The sequence below is a fragment of the Alexandromys fortis genome, unplaced genomic scaffold (assembly GCF_014885135.2).
Source record: "Alexandromys fortis isolate MF-2015 unplaced genomic scaffold, M_Fortis_MF-2015_v1.1 scaffold_247, whole genome shotgun sequence".
In the NCBI taxonomy this organism is placed as follows: Eukaryota; Metazoa; Chordata; class Mammalia; order Rodentia; family Cricetidae; genus Alexandromys; species Alexandromys fortis.
In genome coordinates, this window is record NW_026068179.1 from 1,658,048 (window position 1) to 1,679,832 (window position 21,785).

A 21,785-nucleotide genomic window follows, 5' to 3' on the forward strand; every position below is an offset into this window, starting at 1 on the left:
AAACACAAAGGTAAAAAATAAATTCTATTTATTAGTGGCATAAACTTGAAATAATGTGTAACTTAGTTGAGTATTACATATTTAGAGAAAATGATTATCTGATGAGGTTTGTGGGAGGTATGAGAGGAGGTATGAGACAACAGAATTTGCTATTCATGGTGGAGGATAAAATTTGTACTACTCATCTTAGTCAATCCCAAGAGTAAATGATGATTAAAAATTATTCTAAATTTTGATCACAGTCCCCTTCAAATATAACAAACTTGAAGTACAAATAAATAATTATGTAATAGAAATTTATGATAATTTGCAAGCTCTATTATTTTATTATTTATTTATTTTTTATTTATGTTTTGGTTTTTCAAGACAGGGTTTCTCTGTGCCTTTTGAGCCTGTCCTGGAACTAGCTCTTATAATCTTAGGCTGGCCTCAAACTCTTGAGTGTTGTAATTAAAGGCATGCGCTACCTCTAGTATTTTAATTTAGCTTTCATCTTAAGAAATCTACTGAATCATGTGTAGTGAGGCACAACTTAGAGTTGGGCAGATCTCTGTGAGTTGGTGGTCAGCGTGGTCTACATAGAGAGTTACAGGACAGCCAGACCTATATAGTGAGACACTAACTAAAAATAGTTCTGAACTATTTATTGAAACAAATCCAATGAAAATCTTTTTCTAAACCAGGCCTGGTTGTTCACTTCTGGAATCCCAGCTTATAGGAGACAGAGACAGGGGGTAGGGATTTGAGGCTAACCTGGGCTATATAGTGAAACCCTACCTCAAAACCAAAAGACCCACAGAATTAATTGCCTCAATCAGCAGTGTAACACACAAACATCCATCCTCCTTTGAACCATTCGAAAAATTATGATGTATACTGATGTACTCTTAATTTAAACTACTGAAATTTTGTGGCTATACTTACAAAGCATATAATTATCCTATACACCAGGGCAATCAACATGAACACAGTCGTGGCATTTAACTGGAGAGTTATATGTCATTTATTTAAAACAAACTTAAGAATAAAAGTAAAAACAAAACAAAATTAAAAATTTCTTAAGGTACCTTGAAATATTCTTTTCTGATCTGCTTACTCCGTCTCCTTTCTTCGTTTTGCCAGATTATAGGCTGAGATTCTGGCCACTGTTGTTCAACTATTTGGTCCTTCTGATTTTCTAATGGCTTTAATGACAAAAGTTCTTTTTTAAACTAAGCAAATGACAACAACAAAACAGTACAGGTATTATTAATGTTGTTTGCTCTTACCTGCCATGCAAGGGGTGATAATGGTGAATTCCCTTCATCTGCTGAGACACTAAAACATTAGAGATGCTTTAATATTACTAAGGTAATATTAATCCTTTTGCATACTTTAAAAGTAACAAATTTGTCTTTTCATTGTTTTAAGACAGCAATGTAAAGACTATTCATACCTATATGTTTCATTTTGTTGTGTTGTTTTGTATTATATTGTGTTGTATTCTATTGAGACGGGGTTTGCTATGTAGTTCTGGATGGCCTAATACTCACTAGCGTAGCCAGCCTCCCAAAAACTGCAATGGCAGATATTGACCACCACATGGTTGACTAAAATTATATAAATTAAAGTTGATAAAAAACAACCAATAGCGAGTGCCTACTAACTATTGTGCCACAAGAAATAACAAAATGAGTTTATTTTATATTCATCATATGCATAACCCAACCCTATTTTGTAGAGGCCAAAAGGCGTATCATATGTATAAATATATAGTAAAATAAACATAATATTATAAAAAACAAGTTACTCTTTCTTTCAAATATCACAATGGTATCAGTGAGATGAGTGAGCATGTAAAGGTACTAGCTTGCCAACAAGCCTGACAACCTGAGTTAGATCCCTGGGATTCACATAGTGGAAGGGGAGAACCAAACCCCTGAATTGTTGACAGTTGTCCTCTGACATCCACACCTGTGCCATGGTACACATGCATATGCATGCACACACATAATAAACAAACAAACAAATAAATAAGCAAACACATAAAATTCCTTCATCTAAATGCCAGAGTTCAGAATACATTATTTCCTGTTGAATTACGATCATGAACTTCAGTTGTGATGTAAGAGGGTCTACAAAGGACTGAGTTCAACATTAACACATGCTTCTTCTAACTCCAAGGGATCCAATATCCTCTTCTGGCAACCATTCACACACAGAAACATGTGGCATACACTTACACAGACAGACAAACACACACACACAAACAGAAACACACTAAAAATTTAAAGATTAAATGAGAGATGGGGAAGAAGGAGGGAGTAAAGATGAGTGTCGTGGCTCATACTGGACATCTTAGCACTCACAAGGTGGAGCCATCACCATGAGCTGGAGTCCTGATTGGTATCCACAGATAAGGTAAAGGTCAGCCCAGGCCACAGAGTAAGAACTTGTTTCAAACAGACAGAAAGGATGGAGAGGAGGAACAAGAGAAGGAAGAATAACAAGAGAAAAAATAATAAAAATTTATGAGTACAAGGAATATCCCTATCCTCGGGAAGTAATAAAAAGTGTACAAACATGAAAATATAGTAACAACAATTCCAGAATTTATAGATTTTTTTTCAGTGGAAGATAGAATACAATTTTTTTTTGGTACAAAAACTTATGGTACAAATGTATAGAAATTGGAGATTATGTAGCAAGTAAAATATAAACAATATAATGAGTACTTGTAAAATACAGAAAGAAAGAAACAGCAAAAAGGGATGGGTAAGTAAAAGAAGGAAGAGTCAAAAGGAAGACAAAAAGCCTGCATCCTAACCTCTTATCAATATACAGAACTCTATTAAATAAATTTATTTTAAATGTAAATAAAGAATCATAGAAATGGATAATGAAAGAAGAATGACATGCTTGTCCCATGTTGCAACATGGAGAGCATTTCCATGCCACAGACCAGAGAGAAAAAATTCAAGGCAGAGTCCAGACGTTTCCTACATTTAGAAGTAAGAGAAAAAGTGGCATACATAGTCCACAGGATAGTATAATAAAGAAGCAGGTTAGCACATAGAATAGCATCCTGGGACTCTATATGGTTTGGTAATGCACACAACCATACAACCACACACAGACACACACATACACACGCAGATGGAGGGAGGGAGGCAAGGAGGGAGGGGAGAGGGAGAGAGAAAGAAAGAGAGAGAGAGACAGAGACAGAGAGAAACGAGAGAGAGAGAGAGGAGAAAGAGAGGAGAGAGGGAGAGTGGAAACATACACAACACTTCTAATAATTATCAGTCCAGCTCTTTCACTTTCCCATACCACACTATGCACACACACCTCCCTGAACAAGCCACCTAATAATAGTCTTTAACCCCACCTGCATTGGACTACACATAGAGCCCTCTTGGAAATATGGGATTGAATTTGACTCTTCTACTGACTATCAACACTTTGACAATTTCTATACAGACATACTCTCAGTTTTTTCAGGAACAAAGGAGTATACGCTGATCTGACCTAAAGTAATTTTTAATGTCTGTACAATAAGGCAAAACTGTATTCCCCACGTAAACTCTTGAGGGAAATCCATGTTTGCCACCTTATGCCTGTGCACAGTTGGGTGTGTAGAGAGCAAGATTGACAGAAGTGGAGTTGGTAAGATGTGATCAGGTCTCACTAGTCAACATGATTTGGTAATGGGTTAACTATGGGGTTTGAGAGAAAGTGACAAACCAAGGATGAAACTTTTTCATGTGTTGTACAATAAGAATGGAGTTAGCATTTTCTGAAATGGGGAAAAATGCAGAAAAATCATGCTTGAATGTGCAACAATACTGAGTAGAAGTATGATTTCTGGAAATCAGACATTCCTACTATGCATCTAAATGGAAAGTAAAATAGAAATTCCACCATACTGTGGTAAATATCAATGCACAACATACATATAAACAGTGTAATATATATGTACAACTTATATATATAAACATTGTAATATACTTATAAACACTGGTATATAAACGCTGTGGTATGTATCAGTGCACATTCCTATATATAAACACTGTTGTATATACTGATGCACACACCTAGGTATATAAACAAATGCCAATACTCATATGTACATATAGAAGAAGGGTATACTATACCTTCCATACAGTGTGTTTCCCACAAGGTATATATTTAAAAAAAAAAATAGCTTGAAGCTCTGCGTGGTGGTAAAGAAGTGGTGAAATCAATAGGAGTAGTGCTCAGTACAATACAATATGGTCATTAAAAAGCCTGGCTTTGGAAGAGATTAATGTAGTTTTCTAGGAGCTCAAGTGGCTTCTATGAAAATAAGTTGCATTATATAAAACCTAAAAGTGAACTTAATTATTAAATCCTTCTGTCTTCCTGTCTTACTGTGTGACCTCTTCTATACATGCTCCCAACACTGTGATGCTGTCTACTATGAAGCTCTCACACAACCATGCAGAATTGAACTGACTTCTAAGAGACGATGCAAGGGAAGGAAGAAACATGGGCAATATGAAAAGGAGACCAAGATATAGAATGTAGAAATAGGGAAGCATATGGAAGTAAATAAAAGAGTTATGCTTCTAAACTTAAAGGCTGTTACTCTATAGAGTGCAAAGTTGAGGCTCTGAGCTGAGATTGAAGACAAGTAGAAGCCCATTTCAACTCTATGGTTAATCTCAACATTTTATCCTTTATCATAAAAGGTTAGAAAATAAGAAATAGGGGTTGTATTGGCTGATTAAGTTTTAAAAACCTCTGTTCTTTAATAATACAGAAAAGAAAGGAGTTATGTGCGGAGGCTGTCACAGAAACTCAGATGGAAAACAATGGGAGCTGAAGCAATACAACTAAAAAAAAATAGTAATGGAGAGGATGGAAAAAGGGTTAATAGGATATTCATGTCGCAGGAGGAAGACATAAGAGTGAGGTATTTCCAAAGTTGCTGGCTTAGGGGACTACATAGTACCTTCACATTCACTAGGGTAGATGACACAGGAAAAGAGGTTTGGAGACACAAATCTGCACTATCTACAGAAATATGTCGAGTGATATGCATGGATCTGAAGTAAATTTATTGTTACTATATATATGAAGTCTTCAGGTTCTGCAATAAGACACACGTAAGACACACCTAAGAATGAATCATGACTCTCCCACTTACAATGTGAGCTAGTTATGAAAATTCTTAGCTAGTTATGAAAATTCTTAGTTTCAGTTTGCTCATGTGTAAATGAGTATAGCAAAAGTAACAACTTCACAATTTTATTGTGATGACTGAATAAGACAGATCATTTACAGAGCTAAAAGAATACACATATATCCAGCATCCAATAAATTATCCTTCAGTGTGTGCCTCTGTACTCCTATCTTTGAAAATTTATACCCAGGACTTGGGTAAAACCAATGAAGAACAATAAATAGAAATTTTCAGATCTAGTTGTTTGAAATCCATATCTGTAAACCTATGTTATTTAACAAATAGCTTAGTAAAACTCAATTAAAAGAAATTAAAATGTAAACAATAACAAAGAATAACCATAACCAGTGATAAAGAAATACATTATTAATGGTGGTTATATCAATTGGATAAACATTTGTGAATGAATCAAGACAAACCTCAAGTATAAACAAAAAGAATCAGAATCAGGGCGTTTGTTTACAGAAAACCCAATTGGACACAAGTTTTGACATATTTGATCTTTAAATTATCTACCTATATGACATCTGCATCATATATCCACATAACATCATTTGAGGAAAATTGCTATAAGAGTATCAAGTCTCATTTAAGATACCAAATATTATAATGACTATGATATGTTTATACCTCTTTTCACATTCCACAGTTTGTTTCAGCTTATTTCTCATGACAGAAGTTGAATGATTAAGAATCCTAGAAGTAAATCAACACATTAATTACAAGCTATACTGAAGATAACATTGCACACTTACGTCCTAAATAAACTGCATCTATGTCATGAAGATCTTGCTAGAAAATAATATTTCAGTCCCGTTTGGACTTAAGTGCCCATCAGCACCTCATTTATGAATGATGTTCACAAAATGTGTCTTGCATCTTGTTTTAGAAACCAGTCATTAAGTGTGGATATTTCCTAGCCAATGCATGATTACTCTGTATATATCTAATTCTAATTTACACAGAATATAATGAAATATTTTAGGTATCATTTTGAGTCATTTCCTTGTTTTCAGGACAGAAAATGACAGGAGATATGTTGGTACTTCATAATCACTTTGACAGAAGCCAAATAGAAAACTTTAATTGTAAATGCAAAAATCAATTTTAAAGGTCAACTCTTTTTTAAAAAAAAAATCAAAAAATTCTTAAAGCTTCAATAGGAAAGAGTATTATAACAAAAATATAATAATTTCCTATAAAAGAAAGCTATTTGTTTAAGGCTTTATCTAATACGAAGTATTAACCTCAATATCAAATGTGGTAAATTAGTAACTGTCTTTCATTAAAAAAAGTAATTGTACATATTAAAACATTCTTATTAATATACATATAAATGTAACTTAATTCTACAAATAGTGCTACAATGAATAAAATATCTACTTTTTAAGGAATACTTTAGACATCAACAATCTAAAGACTATAAAAAATAATTTAGTGAGTTTAATATTAATTAAATACACACTGGTTGCTGGGCGGTGGGTGGTGGCGCATGCCTTCAATCCCAGCATTCGGGAGGCAGAGGCAGGTGGATCTCTGTGAGTTCGAGACCAGCCTGTTCTACAAGAGCTAGTTACAGGACAGGCTCCAAAACCACAGAGAAACCCTGTCTCGAAATACCAAAAATAAAAAAATAAAAAAAATACACACTGGTAATTACTGCTCTATGGTAAAGATAGAGCAGTCAGTTGATGTTGGGCTCTCTTCCTTACTAGCTTGACTCTAAGCATAGCCTCACTGAGTAAATACAATGATGTCAAAAGGTAAAGTATTGACACAAACCTGTATTTCTGGGCCACAAATCACAAAATTAAGCACATTTAAATATATTTTCCTATGTACATAAAATTTCTTTAGATCCAAAAATGTAAAATTATGGTATTGAAATATCAAAGGAAAATATACTTAAAAAGAAGATTTAAAAAAAATAGAGAAATAACAATAAATACTACTTAGGAAGGAAAGTCAGAATCACTGTTAGAGGGAACTGGTCAATCTATTATGACCTTCATCCTGATAAAATAATGCTGTTCCACACCACTTACTAGTATGATATATGTATCATACTGTAGCAAAAAGAAAAATAGTTGAAACCAACTTACATATAAAAATATGGATTATGTATTTGAAAATTCAACTATATAGCACTCTGGAATACACCCTGATATTTCATTTTTTTACTCTGTGATAAAGAAAAAGTAAACATCTATTTTATCTAATTTTCTGTTTGCTATTATTAATATGCTTCCCTAACACAGTTCCCAGTACTTATTTTAAGAAAAATGTTACATAATCCTGGCCCCTTAATACTTATGGCTTCTACCAACTCTAGATACCTTGATTTCCGGCCTGCTGCTCTGGTCCTCTGGAAGAGTTTGTCACTGAATGATGTTCTATAATTTAAAGGCCTCCATCTATATTCACATTTCACATATATCAACCAAATCAAAAGATGGGAGAAGGGAGATATTTTTGGAGAAGACAAGGAAGTCATTAGTAAAGAAAACAGAAAAGAAAGAATGGCTAGGTTTCAAGATTTAAGAGAACTATTGAAGTAGTTATAACAAACTAGAGGTTAATACAATGCTCCTTAACTTGTAATGCTGATTAATCAGATAATAATCAAAAGACACATATCATAATGCATTTTATAATTCTAAACTCATTCCATAATCTTCTCAAAACCTGCTTTTAATTTCTTCAGTTATTTAACCTTTAAAAATTGTTCTTTTGTTGTCTAGCTATGTCACAAGGTATTCAGAAGTACATTCATTCACAATAAAAAAAAGTTCTCAGGCCATAACTAAAATCAAATAAAACATTTATGAAGATGTCAGACATATCAAAATAGTATAGAATACATTATCATAGAAATATATAATGAGAATCAGTTAATTGAAACTGTTGTAAAGTGCACATATACAATAATCTTTACTTTAGGATAATAACCAAATATTACAAGCTAGCTAAGGACTCACTTATCATGACAATGAAAGGACTATATGGCAAAGTATAGAATCATTTTTCTACTGCTAACATACATAAGTAGAATTGGTTAAAATGTAGGGAAATGGATCAGTGGTTATAGAGTATCATTAAAGCGTTTTTATCAGAATTTCCTTCATTTTATTCTCAAGTCAATATTACAAATATTCCTTTTACGATAAGTCACACATTCACATGCAAAATACTAATACTGATATTTTATTCACAGCTCCTTTTTCAATTCTCTTCCTAATTCAGAGAAGCATACCTATTTTCTAAATTTAACTTAATTGTGGCAAAAATGTTTAATTATCTAGTATGCATGTGGTCTGAGGTTGACCCCAGGAATATAATAGAAAATTTAAAATTTTAAAAAAATTTAACATGAGATCTCCCCTGAAATCATTTTTTTTAAATGTGAAGTGCATTGTTACCTATAAGCACAATGTTATAAGCAGACATCTACAATCTATTCATCTCATAAAATTATTTTAAAATACTAATTTTAAAACATATTCTTTTCATTTGAAATTCTTCCTTGGGGAGTGCTGGTTTTTATCCTTTATTATCAGCTGCATTCTCCATAAGATTTTGTTTCACAAACACTGGGCCCAAGAAATGCACTAGTCTCTGTTCCCAAGGAGTTAGACAACAGACACACAGCACCGCAGTAGCTTCACAGAAGCCTACCCTGTACATCAGAGAAAGTAGGGCTGCCTTATAGGCAACTTGTCTTCATAATCTGAAGCCTTGTGGGCTAGCTACACAGTACTCTATTCACTGAGCACTTTCCCCACTGTTTTTGGTCAATAATTTTGTCTTCTGGATACTTCTGTTACTTTCTTAGGACAGTATTAGGACCAAATAAAAGCACACACTTCTGTTACAAAGTAATGATTCATACTAACTAGTATAAGTTAAGCAAGCAGCAAAACAGCCATAACAAAATCATCATGGAACTCAATATCACTATTGCTCCAGTCAACCTTACTTTGAGAGTATAACCATCGCTTCTTTTAGCCTAGACCTAAACATATGTTCATTTTGAAACAATAATAAGTAAAAGAACAGTACAGTATACAGTCAAGGTTGGAGTCTTGGAGGACATTTTCTAGTACTTGGAGTTAATCTCATACTATATAAATTACTTTTAAATGAAAATAACAATAAACAAAAGAAATCCCAAAATATAATAATTGTATTAAGAACTGATACGTAGATTCTACATTTTCTCTACAGAACTTTTAAAAAACAAATTTGTTTCTCATTTAACTAGCAGGTAAGAGTTACATTTAGCATTATGGCAAAGAATTCCATATTTGTAAAGACTACAATGCTGAATATCTTTCTTATACTGAAGTATAAAAGAATGAGTGCCTCAAACATACTTAATGCCTTCAAAAGTTATACACATCAGTACATAAAAATACTTAACCTAAATAGTTCTTATATTATCTAGTAACATGTAAAAAGATAAAAAGAAGAAAATCAGATGGAGACAAAATTAGCTTTGTATATATCTTGAAAAATAAAAGAAAGTTTTATGTAGAATATAAAAATTTCAGCTGAACTGATAACTTCCATTAAGTTAAAATTTGACAAGTTTCAAGAACTCAATTAGCAAACAAGAGTAAAACACTGGGTCCTCTGTGTTAGAAAACAAATCTAGGCCCCGCTTTGTACTAGTTATAAAGGTATTGCCAAAGCAAACCCCACAAAAGATGGACTACTTAGATAACCCTTAACCTAAACTATGAAGGATAATCTAAGAAACATAGATAGATAAAAACGAATATAATAATAGTAGAGATGAAAATAAGGAAAAACTGTATGGCAAGGTTGAGTCTAAAATTAAACTCTCAAACAGAAAATGGATATTATTGTAGAATCTTAAAAATATCACTATTCAGTCGCATGGGATAAAACCGGACTCTCCGAATATGGCGGACAATGAGGGCTGCTGAGAAGCCAAGGACAATGCCACTGGGTTTTGATCCTACTTCATGTTCTGGCTTTGTGGGAGCCTAGCCAGTTTGGATGACCACCTTCCTAGACCAGGATGGAGCGNGGGAGGCGGGGAGGAGGCGGAAATTTTTTTTTCAATAAAAAAATTATATTAAAAAAAAGAAAAAAAAATCACTATTCTCTTCTCATAATGAAAAATAAATAAAACTTTACTAAGTAAAGGAAGCATAAACTCAAGCATTTTTAACTTCCAAGATCTGGTAGTAGTATGCATCATTAAGTCAAACCACACAGCTGAGGAACACTTAGGCTACATATAACCTTACTGCAACCAGTTTGAAAAAGGCATATTGGAGCACACCAATTGATTATCCAATATCAAATGATCAGCCCTGAAAACATACATACAAGTTATATAGACTGAGTAGGTTATGTTTATGCATTTGTGAATGTATGTGTGTAGCTACATATATATGTATATAATACATATGTAAAACACATATACCTATGTATACATACAGACATGTAACAATTTTTTAAAGGTTCATAAACTTGAAACAGAGTAAAGTAGAGAGTTATATGGGATAATATGGAGGGAGAAAGAGGAAGGCAAAAATTATGTAACATATTATAACCTCAAAAATTAGAAGTTATTATAAAATGGCATAGTAGAAATGAATTGTAAGAATATATTAAACTGTAAAAACACAAGGAAACATTTACATAAAGAAGTGATACGAGAAAAAACGAAACAGAATGGGAATTCATAAGATAAAGAAATGATAGACAGATAAGCGATTATTTTATAGTGTGACAATTTTAAGAGAAATTGTAGTAGCTGTGTAAATATTAGATGGCTACTTATCATACTATCTACTTGCCAGTTTCTTTTTTTTTTTCATAAAAGCAGATCCTATACTCCTCATTTGATATGGTTCCTTATTTTGTCTTTTGGTTTCATGTATGAATTTATTTCATGCATGTCTCTGTTTATACACTTGCATGCCTCAGCTTTTGTGTGAAACTCAGAAGACAACCTGTGGAAGCTGGTTCTCTTCTTCTACCACATGGGTTCCAGGGATCAAACCGAAGCTGTCAGGCTTGTCTGCAAGCACCTTTATGCACTGAGTCATCTCACCAGCACTGTCTGCATTTTGTTTGTTTTGTGGTATTGGAAATGTAACCTGGACCCCATATAGGGTGGGCAAGAGTTCCATTACTGAGTTATGCAGTCAGCACTCACTTGTGAGAACTTTTCAGGGTTGGTTTTGTATTATGAGACACAGTTTTATACAGCCCAGACTGACTACCTTCTTGTGACCCTCAGCCTCCTAAGATCCGGGATTATGGGCATGCACCACCATATCCAGATACAACGCATTTTTTAAAGAATATATATGTGTATATGTGAGTGTATGCCACGTATTTGTGGGTTATGTGGAAGCCAGAAAAGGGTGTTGGATCCCCTGGAGGTAGAATTACAGGAGCCACCCACCTTGGGTTTAGGGGAAAAAAAACCCCAGTCTTCTAGAAAAGCAAAATGTGGTCCTAACCCCTGAACCATCCATCAATCCAGTTGCCAGATGCTAGGTTTTAATGATATTTTTAAAACAAATGCCAATATCAAATCTTCTCAAAACATAGTAACCATGTTAACCACAAATATTTATTTTGAATAAGTAAAATGAAAAACTAATTATTCATGCTAAATATACCAAAATTATCCTACAAATTTTCTCATGAAAAAGAAACAAAAAATTCAGTCTATTTCAAAACTACAAATGCAAGATTCTCAGTAAATATAGATAGCAGTAAGAGTAGCACATGGTTCATTTCATCTACTAAAAATGGGCTTTGAGCTCAGTAGGCAAAGTGCCTTCTATGCATTTAGATTTTCAGCACCTGTAAACAATCCAGGGATGGCTGCCTGCATCTGTAAGTCCAACCTGGTGAGGGTGGTGGTTCCTCAAGACTCAACAATCAATGACTCTAGTCAATCAGTGAGTTCTAGGTTTAGTGGGAGACTGTGTCTCAAAATGCTATGTGGAAAGCAACCGAGGAAGATACCTGATGTGTCCCTCTGACCTCCATAGGTGCACACATGTTTGTGAACACATTTTTACACTACACAAAAAAAATGTTTAAATAGACTTAACTAGATTCTATGTTCATGCTCATGCAATGCCTTGCTTGTTGGCAAAGACATGCACTTGGACAAAGCTGAACTAGAGAGGAGAAAAGTTGTTCACCCAAGAATTAACCAATTGTAAAGTTGGGATACTAAAATTGTCACACTGATTTAAGAACCAATTATATAATTCACTTCAATTCTGGAGAAACTGCATATCCCAAATAATTTGTAATCTGATAAAATCTAATAAACTTTACCAGTATACTACATACTCATAAAGAAGTGCTTATACTGCAAATAATGCTACTGTGAGCTAAAAATGAATATAGTCAAGCAAATCAATTACTATGATTTATCACAGACATAAAAATTGTAAGTACATTAACTAAAGCTAGTGTACAGTGCAAGAGCAGAGGCCTTGCCTAGCATGGATGAAGCCCAGAGTTTGATCACCAATACCATAAAAATAGATAGAGCCAAATTGTGAACATTCTATTAGTTATATATTCAATCTCATATTTCTTTTCTAAGTATTTCCCACTGGCTTTCAGCAGTAAACCTCTTGGCTACATATATTTCTATATTTAAAGATCCCTATTTGTTACTTGCAGCTTCATTTCCTTAAGTTGATAATCTTTCACTGATAATAATATTTGCCTGTTCAAATCTTATTACTAAAAATAATACCTGTTCTTCTGTTCTTGCTTCAATAACTGAGCAGCTATCTTCCTCAAATCAGTTACTTCTTTCAAATTATCATCATCTTCCTCCTGAAGTAACTGTTCTTTGTCAAGTCTGAAACAGACACAGTGATTCCAAAAGTAAAGCGAACTATTCTTTGTCAACATCTAGATATGGAAACTATTGTTAGTTTTAATTCCAAGTGAGCAAAAATTTTTAAGCCTTTATATTTAAAATACTAAAGTAGAAAATAAGGAATATTTAGGAAAATACAACAGCATTCTCAACTCAATATAACTACAGCTAACAAGTGATATTGAAGTATAGATCATTTTAAATTTTTTTGAAACATATAATGGTCACAAGTTAAAGATAAAGGTAGCTTTGGGTATATAAAGGACTGAAAAATTCCAGATAGCCAATTTTTAGAAATAAAGAAAAACCAATATCAAAAATTTTCATTTTGCGACACTGTTTCTAAAGTTTACTTGTTTTGTTTTTTAAGATTTCTATATAAAACAAATAAAATAGTTTAAATAGGGGGGATTTTAAGCAGGTTCAAATGAGAGTTTAAAATTTTCCAGAAATTGCTAAAATAAATCTTTTTAACATTAAAAACTAAATTAAAAGTAAGTTATTCTTGAAATTGTAACTATTTGGTATTAAAAGCACTTCATTCAATAACAAGAACCAAAATAACAATAATGGCAATAATAATATTGCATTCTCATTTGATGAAGTAAGAAATTAATAGAAAAATGGAATCTGAAGAGTACAGCAAAATGGTGCCACAGACCTGTAATCTCAGCTACATTGGAGCCTAAGGCTAGACAACCACAAATTCAAGGCAGCTCCAGGCTACAGAATGAGTTCAAGGCTAACCTTGGCAATGTGGCAAACCCTATCCAAAATACAAAGTAAAAAAGAGGGCTTGTAGGTAAAAACGAGGCATTTTTATCACCACTTCTAAGGCTCTATTTGGGAGCAGGGGCAGAGGGTGGGGGGAGAAGGGCGGGGAACTTGAGGGAATGTGATGGTCGAGAGGAGGAAGGACAGATATGAGAGCAAGGAAAGAGATATCTTGATTGAGGGAGTCATTATGGAGTTAGCAAGAAACCTGGCTCTAGAAAAATGCCCAAGAACCCACAGGGATAAACCCAGCTGAGACACTAAGCAATAGAGGATAGGGTGTCTGAACTGACCTTACCCTGTAGTCAGACTGATGATTATCTTAAATATCACCATAGAACCTTCGTTCAACAACAGATGGGGAACAGAGGCAATGAACCACATCAGAGCACTGAACTGAACTCTCAAGATCCAGTTGAAGAGTGGAGGGAGTGAGAGTATGAGCAAGGAATACAAGACCATGAAGGGGTCATCCACTAAGACAGTTTGCTTGAGCTAACAATAGATCACCAACTCCAACTGGACTGGGAGTGAACTTGCATGGGATCAACCAAACCCCTCTGAAGGGGGTTGACAGTTGGGGCAGACTGTTAGTGACACTGGGATGTATCTCTACTTGCATATACAGGCTTCATGGAATCCTATTCTCGTTGGATGTAAACCTTGTTCAACCTAGACGTAGTAGGGAGGGCCTTGGAATTTCCACAGGGTGGGGTGCATGGCACTCCCTTAGCATTGGAGGGGGGAGGGTCTGCGGAGGGAGGGGACTGGGAGGAGCGGAGGGAGTGGGAATTTGGATTGGTATTTTTTTTTTCCGAGACAGGGTTTCTCTGTGGCTTTGGAGCCTGTCCTGGAACTAGCTCTGTAGACCAGGCTGGTCTTGAACTCACAGAGATCCGCCTGCCTCTGCCTCCCGAGTGCTGGGATTAAAGGCGTGCGCCACCAACGCCCGGCCCACGCCGGAATTGGTATTTTTTAAGTAATAAAAAAGGGAAAAAAAGAAATTAGAACTGAAAAAAAAAGAATATCATAGAAGATGCAGAGGAAAATAAGAGCCAAAATGTTGGGTGAAGGGCTGTGAAATGTCACTCTCTGGATCATTGGTTGTCAGCCTTCTTAATGCTGTGACATTTTAATACAGTTTCTCATGTTGTTGTGACCCCTTCATTTATAAAATTATTTTTGCGGCTACTTCACAATTATAATTTTGCTATTGTTATGTATCAAAATGTGACTAATTTTGGAGATAGAGATTTGTCCAAGGGGTCATGACCCACAATTTGGGAACAACTTCTCTAGACAATGTAAAACTCCAAAAGTTACTTTGTAAAACACATAGTTAGCTTCATTTGGGCCAACACAAGACAGGACCTACTAACAATAAGTTAAGGAAACGGGGAACCCATTCCTTCTAAACTATTGGGAGAGGGTGAACCACTGTGTGGAGGTGTGTATTCACTGCTGAGCCAGGAAACTCCAACAGCTATTTTTAAACCAATGGTTGACACAGACAGGTCTGGTTAATCTCAGTGGGCCCCAAAACAAAATAAAACGACATGAACAACATAAATGAAAGATCTGTGGGAAATGGGTATAACAGGGATTGTAGTGAGAAGGGGGATGAGAATGACAACTATGTCTTGTTTACATTTGTGAAATTATCTAAAAACTCATTAATTTAAAAGTAGGACTTAGGCTATAGCTCAGTGATAGAACACTTGTCTAGCATGGTGAAGGCTCTACAGTCAATCCTCCACATTAAAAAAAAAGACTACAAGACAAAGCAATGTACTACCTCATTGGGTAGTAGAAATAATAAATTAAAAATTGCTTATAAAATTACCAAATAAAGTTTCAAGTGTGTAGTTTAGAAAATATGCATTTAGCATGCATAAAACCTTGAGTCAATCCCTAGCACTAAACATAATTATCAATAAAGTCACTTGAAGGAAGCACAATGTACAGAGAAAACTAAGGGAACTGAGAGAAAGTTCAGTTCAAATGCTAATGAGCACTAGCTATGTGCCTTTATATATATAATATAAAGCCTTTTAGTAGGTAATATAAAATCACTGAATATCACCTCCCCTATGGATAGATATGGAGTCAATTTTGCCCAAAGCAGGACTTTAGCCAAGATTAAATGAGAAACTTGGAAAATCACACAGTGCTGGTCCTGATTAGTAAAGCTATAAAGAACCTAAAGGGATGACTGACTCCATCATTTTGTGAAATGAAATATAAATAAAAGATAAAAATCTCAATTACTGTAATAAAATATGGAAATATCTAGCTCAACATTTCCATAACCAGGTAACAAAATGGAAAGTATGTTAAATCAAGAGACACAAAGCCCAACTTGCAGAGATTCAGAACTCTAAGTCTCAGCTTCCTTATTGATAAAATGATGCTGATGACATTTATATGAAAGGGTTGTTAAAGAACTTAAATGAAATAATATTCATGAAGACATAGTCCTCTTTGGTAACCAAATAATGCACACGATTAGTATTCTACTGCAGGAGGGACCAAATGTCTATTAGAATTATGAATATAATTAAGGAATTCGAAGTACTAGAAAGTTAACTATCTCCACATGACATGGGGGAAAACATGGCATATGAAACAAATTCTTTCAAGTGCTCTCAAGTAGGAATACATAATGACAAGTCCAAGAATTCATAAGAAACATTTTGAAAATTTTTGTATACTTACTTTTTTTCATTTCCCAGTTCTTCAATTTTCTGAGATTTTTCAGAGCACTTTTCTTTCCCCTTATAAAAAGGAAAGTTATCATTTTAAATTGCATGATATACTTCGGTATGATCAGGAAGAAGTGAATGTTATTAATGTTTGTTCAGTTTTGTTTACCTTAAGGAAAGAGACAAATGATCCAATATGTGTATCTCCTTGTTCAGGAACTGCTACATCTTCTGTGTTGGGATCAATAAAATCATATACTTCCTGGTCTAGGTTCAGATTAATATTATGAAATATTATAAATGCTCTATTACTTTATACTCATGATAAAAGCTTAGCTGTGAATATAAAATATATCATAAAATACTGCACACTTTCAAAGTCTATTTTAATAAAAATCTCAGTTTTAATATGCCATGCATACATGAAGTAAAACTAGCAGATATCACATGAGTTACCTTTCTGTGAATCAGGCTTGCTTCCTATTAGATGACTGTCATTTCTTGACGTTTGCTCTCTATTCGATTCTGAGACTTGAGAGTGAAGACTGATTGTATCATCATCTGATGGCTGAAAGGAACAAGCATACTGTATAAATGAGACATTCAAAACACATGACAAAGTTTGTGCTACTTTAATTAAACAGGAATTACAAAACATCTGATTTCCATCTCTATATTTCAACCAAAAATCTATGTTATGATGAATGTACTGCTTTTAAAAATTAATAGGCACTCCTTTTGAAACCATAAAATATAACAAAAATTAAAGTTTCATGTATGTTTAGAAGCCAACATTGTCAAGTGCCTCTTTTTCGGTGCTCTAAGAAATAGCAAAGCAGCATGGATCAACAAGAGAAGAGACTCACTTCCGTTGTAGACAATCGCTTCTCTCCATTATCACTTCCAATTCCAGAGTCAGGGCCATGATTTTTATTTGGATAAAAATCTTCCATACTACAGAAAGAGAAATTCTCAGAGCAGTTAGAATTTCCTCTTAAATCCACAATGCACACTTGAGTTAAAACACCCTAGGCTACACAAAATGCATACTTTTGATCTCCAAAATTCTTGAAGGAGGAAATAACATAAATTTTCCTACAATGTATTTTACTCATGACATTTAAGCAGTATTTTTTTATTTTATGTTCTCCATAACTTAGTAGTTGGTAAGATTATTTCTCCCGAGAGACTGAAAAAAGAAAGAGAGGAAAATGGACTGCCCTGCCAAAAAATCATTTTGATAAAGACATTTATTCAGTGCTTTTGGCATTTTATAACTTCACATAATTTCTCTCTTGTAGACTGTTAAAATGTGTTAGTTATATAAATAATATGTATAATGTTGAATGTGTACAAGTACCTCCATTTCAAAGCTCCATGAAGTGGGAAACCACCCAACAAGAGAAAAGATTCACTTCTGTTGTAGACAATTGCTTCTTTCCATTATCACTTCCAGGGTGAAGACTAACAAACACTAGTTTACTTCATAATTAAGAAAAGGGAACACACATACACAATCTGTAAAGTACTGAATATAGAACTGTTTTGTGTGAGACTAGAGCTGTCCTTATAAATTTTTAACTTGCAAATTATGCCACCCAGATAGCAAAGTATTTATTGCACACTGTGCAATAACTACCTAGTATGTAGCAAGTACTGAGCTAAGTGTTTTAAAGACAACGTCAAATATACTTTATGTAAAGTTCTAACAAAAATGGTTGGTGTTTTTCTATTTTATAGGCAAGCAAACAAGAGCAATTTACCTATATAGTTTGCAAATGTTAATGTAAATATGGTCCCTAGATTTCACCTAAGCCTGAACAGTCCTTGATTTTAGCACTATGTTAAAATTCCTCAAGGGCTTCCTGGACCTGTGTCATTTTCCTCTTCCTTTTTTTTGTAAGACAGGTTGTCATCACCTTAACCCTAGCTGACTGAAACTTGCTATGATGTAGCCCAAGCTTACTTGAAAGTTTCCATCCTCCTGCTTCAGCCTCCTTAGTTCTTGAGTTACAGGCATGTGCCTCCAGCACTTGACATTCTTCCTGACATTATCCCTACCCCATCCCCACTGTTCATACAACTGGATTTTCTTAGTTTATTTCTTAAATTAAAATTCCACCTCCCCATAATACTTGGTTGCAGGCCTGACGGCACAAGCCTGTACCTGAAAACACAGACAGGGAGGCTCCTCAGAGGTATCAGACTGTACTGGTCTATATAATGAATTCCAGGCCAGACACAACTCCACAGCGAGAACTTTTCTCAAAAATAGAAAAACAAAATGCTAAAAGTCTTCAACATCCCAAATAGATATTCCTTAACCAAAGTCTTGGAATATGATGAGAAATATTTGTCTGTCAAAGTGTGTGTCATAATTTCAAATTTTAATACATGTTAAAATGTTCTAATAAACTAATTGTAAGTTAAAAAATATTTCAAATAAAAATTCATTTACCATGCATTTTGAACATCATGCTTTAGCAACACACAGTCCACTGTAGAGTATTATGTGTTTACCCTTATGGTCCAGCAACAGCTCATTGTCACTACCCATCAGCACAAGGGTATACTCATACTATATATTGAAATCCCTGGAAATGATGAAAATTCAAAAATGAAGTATGGTTTCTGCTGATTGCATGTAGCTTAAGCACCATAAAAATTTAAAAAAAATGGTAAAATGTACCATCATATGCCAGCCATCATGTGTGACTCTGTGTGTGTGTACATGAGCATACATCTGTGTGCAAGTGTGTGTGTGTGTGTATGTGTGTGTGTGAATGTTATAATCTAAATGTGTTGTAAACTTAATTCCCAATACAAATGCATTGTCATGCGAAGTCTGGTAGGAATTTGGGTCAAAAAATTTAGTCTTTGAAGAGATTAACCTCTATTGTAGGAGTTAGTTTTGTCTGGGAAATAGAGTTGTTACAGGAGTAATCTGACACCCTGTTCACATCTCTTACTTTCTTTTTTTTTTTTTTTAATCTGTCACCTTTTGACATGCTGTGGTGCAATAATCGGGCCTTCACTGAATGTGCCCTGCCTATTTTGGACTTAATCAGTTTCCAAAACTATGAGCCATAAAAATTTTCATTATTTAAAATTACATGGTTTCAGGTATTCTTTATAGCAGTACAAAGTGGACTTAACACTTATTTATATGGTTCCTTGTTCCACCTAGACTATGAGTTAAAATAGTTGCCAAAACAAACATGTACTGCTTTCAACAAAATATGCCCTGAATCTAACAGTAGGCATTCAGCAACTATGTATAACAAAAATGATTGGAGAAAAAAATAAACACCATTACTAACTTCACTTGCAAAAAAAAGCATACTAGTAGATATTACCCTAGATATTAATTCTAACTTTAATAGAATTTTAATGATATTCTGCTACTACTATCAAACAAAATACACTTTAGGAAATAAATACAATATGCAAATATTTTATGAAAGGAGAAGAAATAATTGTGAGAAAGTCCTATTTGGGAACTCAAGACTTCACTCTTAACAATATTACTACAATCACATCCAAAACAATCTAAAATTTATCATATAAATCAATGACAAACCTTTAAATATTTAGGTGATCAGAGATTCCCTTTCTGTAGTCTTACCCCATTCCAAGTTTTTTTTTCATATTTCTGGATAAAATTATATTTTCAAAAGTCTTTCATACCAATCTACATCTTGAAGTTATGAATTAAAAAGAATAACATATCTGTCATATCAAAATGTTATAGAGGACAGCACAATGAAATAATATTAATGATATGTTACTTTTGCCCTGGAGATAAGAGTTATAGTTTAATGGTGGAACACTAATCTAATATACAACAGGCTCTGCATTCAACTCTGGCACTGCAAAAAGAAAAGGAACACACACACACACACACACACAAAGGGCTGAGGTTGTAGGTCAGTGATAGAGTGCTTACTTAGATTGAATACTCAACATCAGAAAAAGAAAAGAACATTAGGAAAAGAAAGAAATGCACCTCCAAAATATCTTCTGCTTCCATCAACTTCAGCTCAAAGTCAAATTCTACCTGCTAGTTACAAGTATTAAAGCAGTGATTAAGCTACCAGTTGTCACAGTCAGGAAATCAATATTTTTACCTATACTGTCAAACATATACATTTTCTGTGCTAAAATAATGCTATCTGGGGAAAAATCTCATATTTATTTCGGTATCCCAGAAGTTATTCAATAACCAATGATGGTCAGCCAAATACATTTTTTAAACACTAGTGTAATCAGACTAGATTCATTCTGCATACCCCAGAGAGATAAACATCTTTTCTAACAGAGGAAAAACAGAGGTGAAATAAGACTGTTTATGTTACCTGTCTGTGAGGGGCTGAGAAGGCATTCTTTTACTCAGTGATGGAAGATCCAGGGAATCTGGTTTCTTATCCATTCTACAACATGCTTGTATATTTAAGTACTTAAATATATGTACTTTACCCTTTAAGCATATCTGTAACCAAAAAATGAAGTAGATTTAGTAATAACTCCAAATATAAATATTTATTTATTTATGTGTATGAGTGTTTTGCTTGTATGTATGTGCACCTTGTGATTGCCATATGGCAAAGGCCAGAAAAAGATATGTGATTCCCTGGAATCAAAGTTCCAGGTGATTATAAACCACACTGTGAGTGCTGGGAAACAAACTCAGATCCCCTTCAAGAATAGACAGTGCACTTAACTGCGGAGCCATCTCTCTGCTTTCTAATTGCAAATATAAATATATATTTAAATATGAATATATCAAGTTATTTGTATGTTGAAATGATCTCAAAATAGGCTGAGATATCACAACCTTGGTAGTTTGTATATTTTACTGAATTATATGTGTGGTGAAAGGAAGGAAAATGTGACAAAAAATGATAACAAATAAAAATCTTTTATCTTTTATGGTTATGAGCCAAGGCTTTAACAGCTGAGCCATCTCTCCATTCAGTCACAAGTGGAAGAAGATGCAGAGATGCAGATGCAGAGTGGTTAGTTGTGGGAGCTCACTGACTCCAGACAGACAACCAGGAAACCTACATAAAACCAATCTAGACCCCCTGAAAGCTGGTGGTATAGGCAGTTTGTGGGGCCTCTGGCAGCAGAATGAGTAGTAATCCCTAATGAATGATCTGACTTTTTGGAACCCACTTCCTATGAAGAGAAACCTTGCTCATTCTAGGCA

At 34.2% G+C, this 21,785-nt stretch overlaps 1 protein-coding gene across 6 annotated transcripts in view; it reads right to left on the reverse strand.

Annotated features, from left to right (window-relative positions):
- Lrch2 (leucine rich repeats and calponin homology domain containing 2) overlaps positions 1-21,785 on the reverse strand; it is a 97,191-nt gene that overhangs the window by 28,242 nt on the left and 47,164 nt on the right. For 2 of the 6 annotated variants that reach the window (XM_050129078.1, XM_050129077.1), the window contains exons 6-15: positions 20,932-21,065; positions 17,443-17,530; positions 17,033-17,144; positions 16,746-16,843; positions 16,590-16,648; positions 12,972-13,079; positions 7,540-7,617; positions 5,834-5,899; positions 1,269-1,317; positions 1,068-1,184 (exon numbers count right to left, since the gene is read on the reverse strand). In XM_050129078.1, the coding sequence (XP_049985035.1) occupies positions 1,068-1,184; positions 1,269-1,317; positions 5,834-5,899; positions 7,540-7,617; positions 12,972-13,079; positions 16,590-16,648; positions 16,746-16,843; positions 17,033-17,144; positions 17,443-17,530; positions 20,932-21,065 (909 nt within the window). The remainder of the gene's footprint in view (positions 1-1,067; positions 1,185-1,268; positions 1,318-5,833; positions 5,900-7,539; positions 7,618-12,971; positions 13,080-16,589; positions 16,649-16,745; positions 16,844-17,032; positions 17,145-17,442; positions 17,531-20,931; positions 21,066-21,785) is intronic. The other 4 variants (XM_050129080.1, XM_050129079.1, XM_050129083.1 and 1 more) reach the window with 2 other exon arrangements.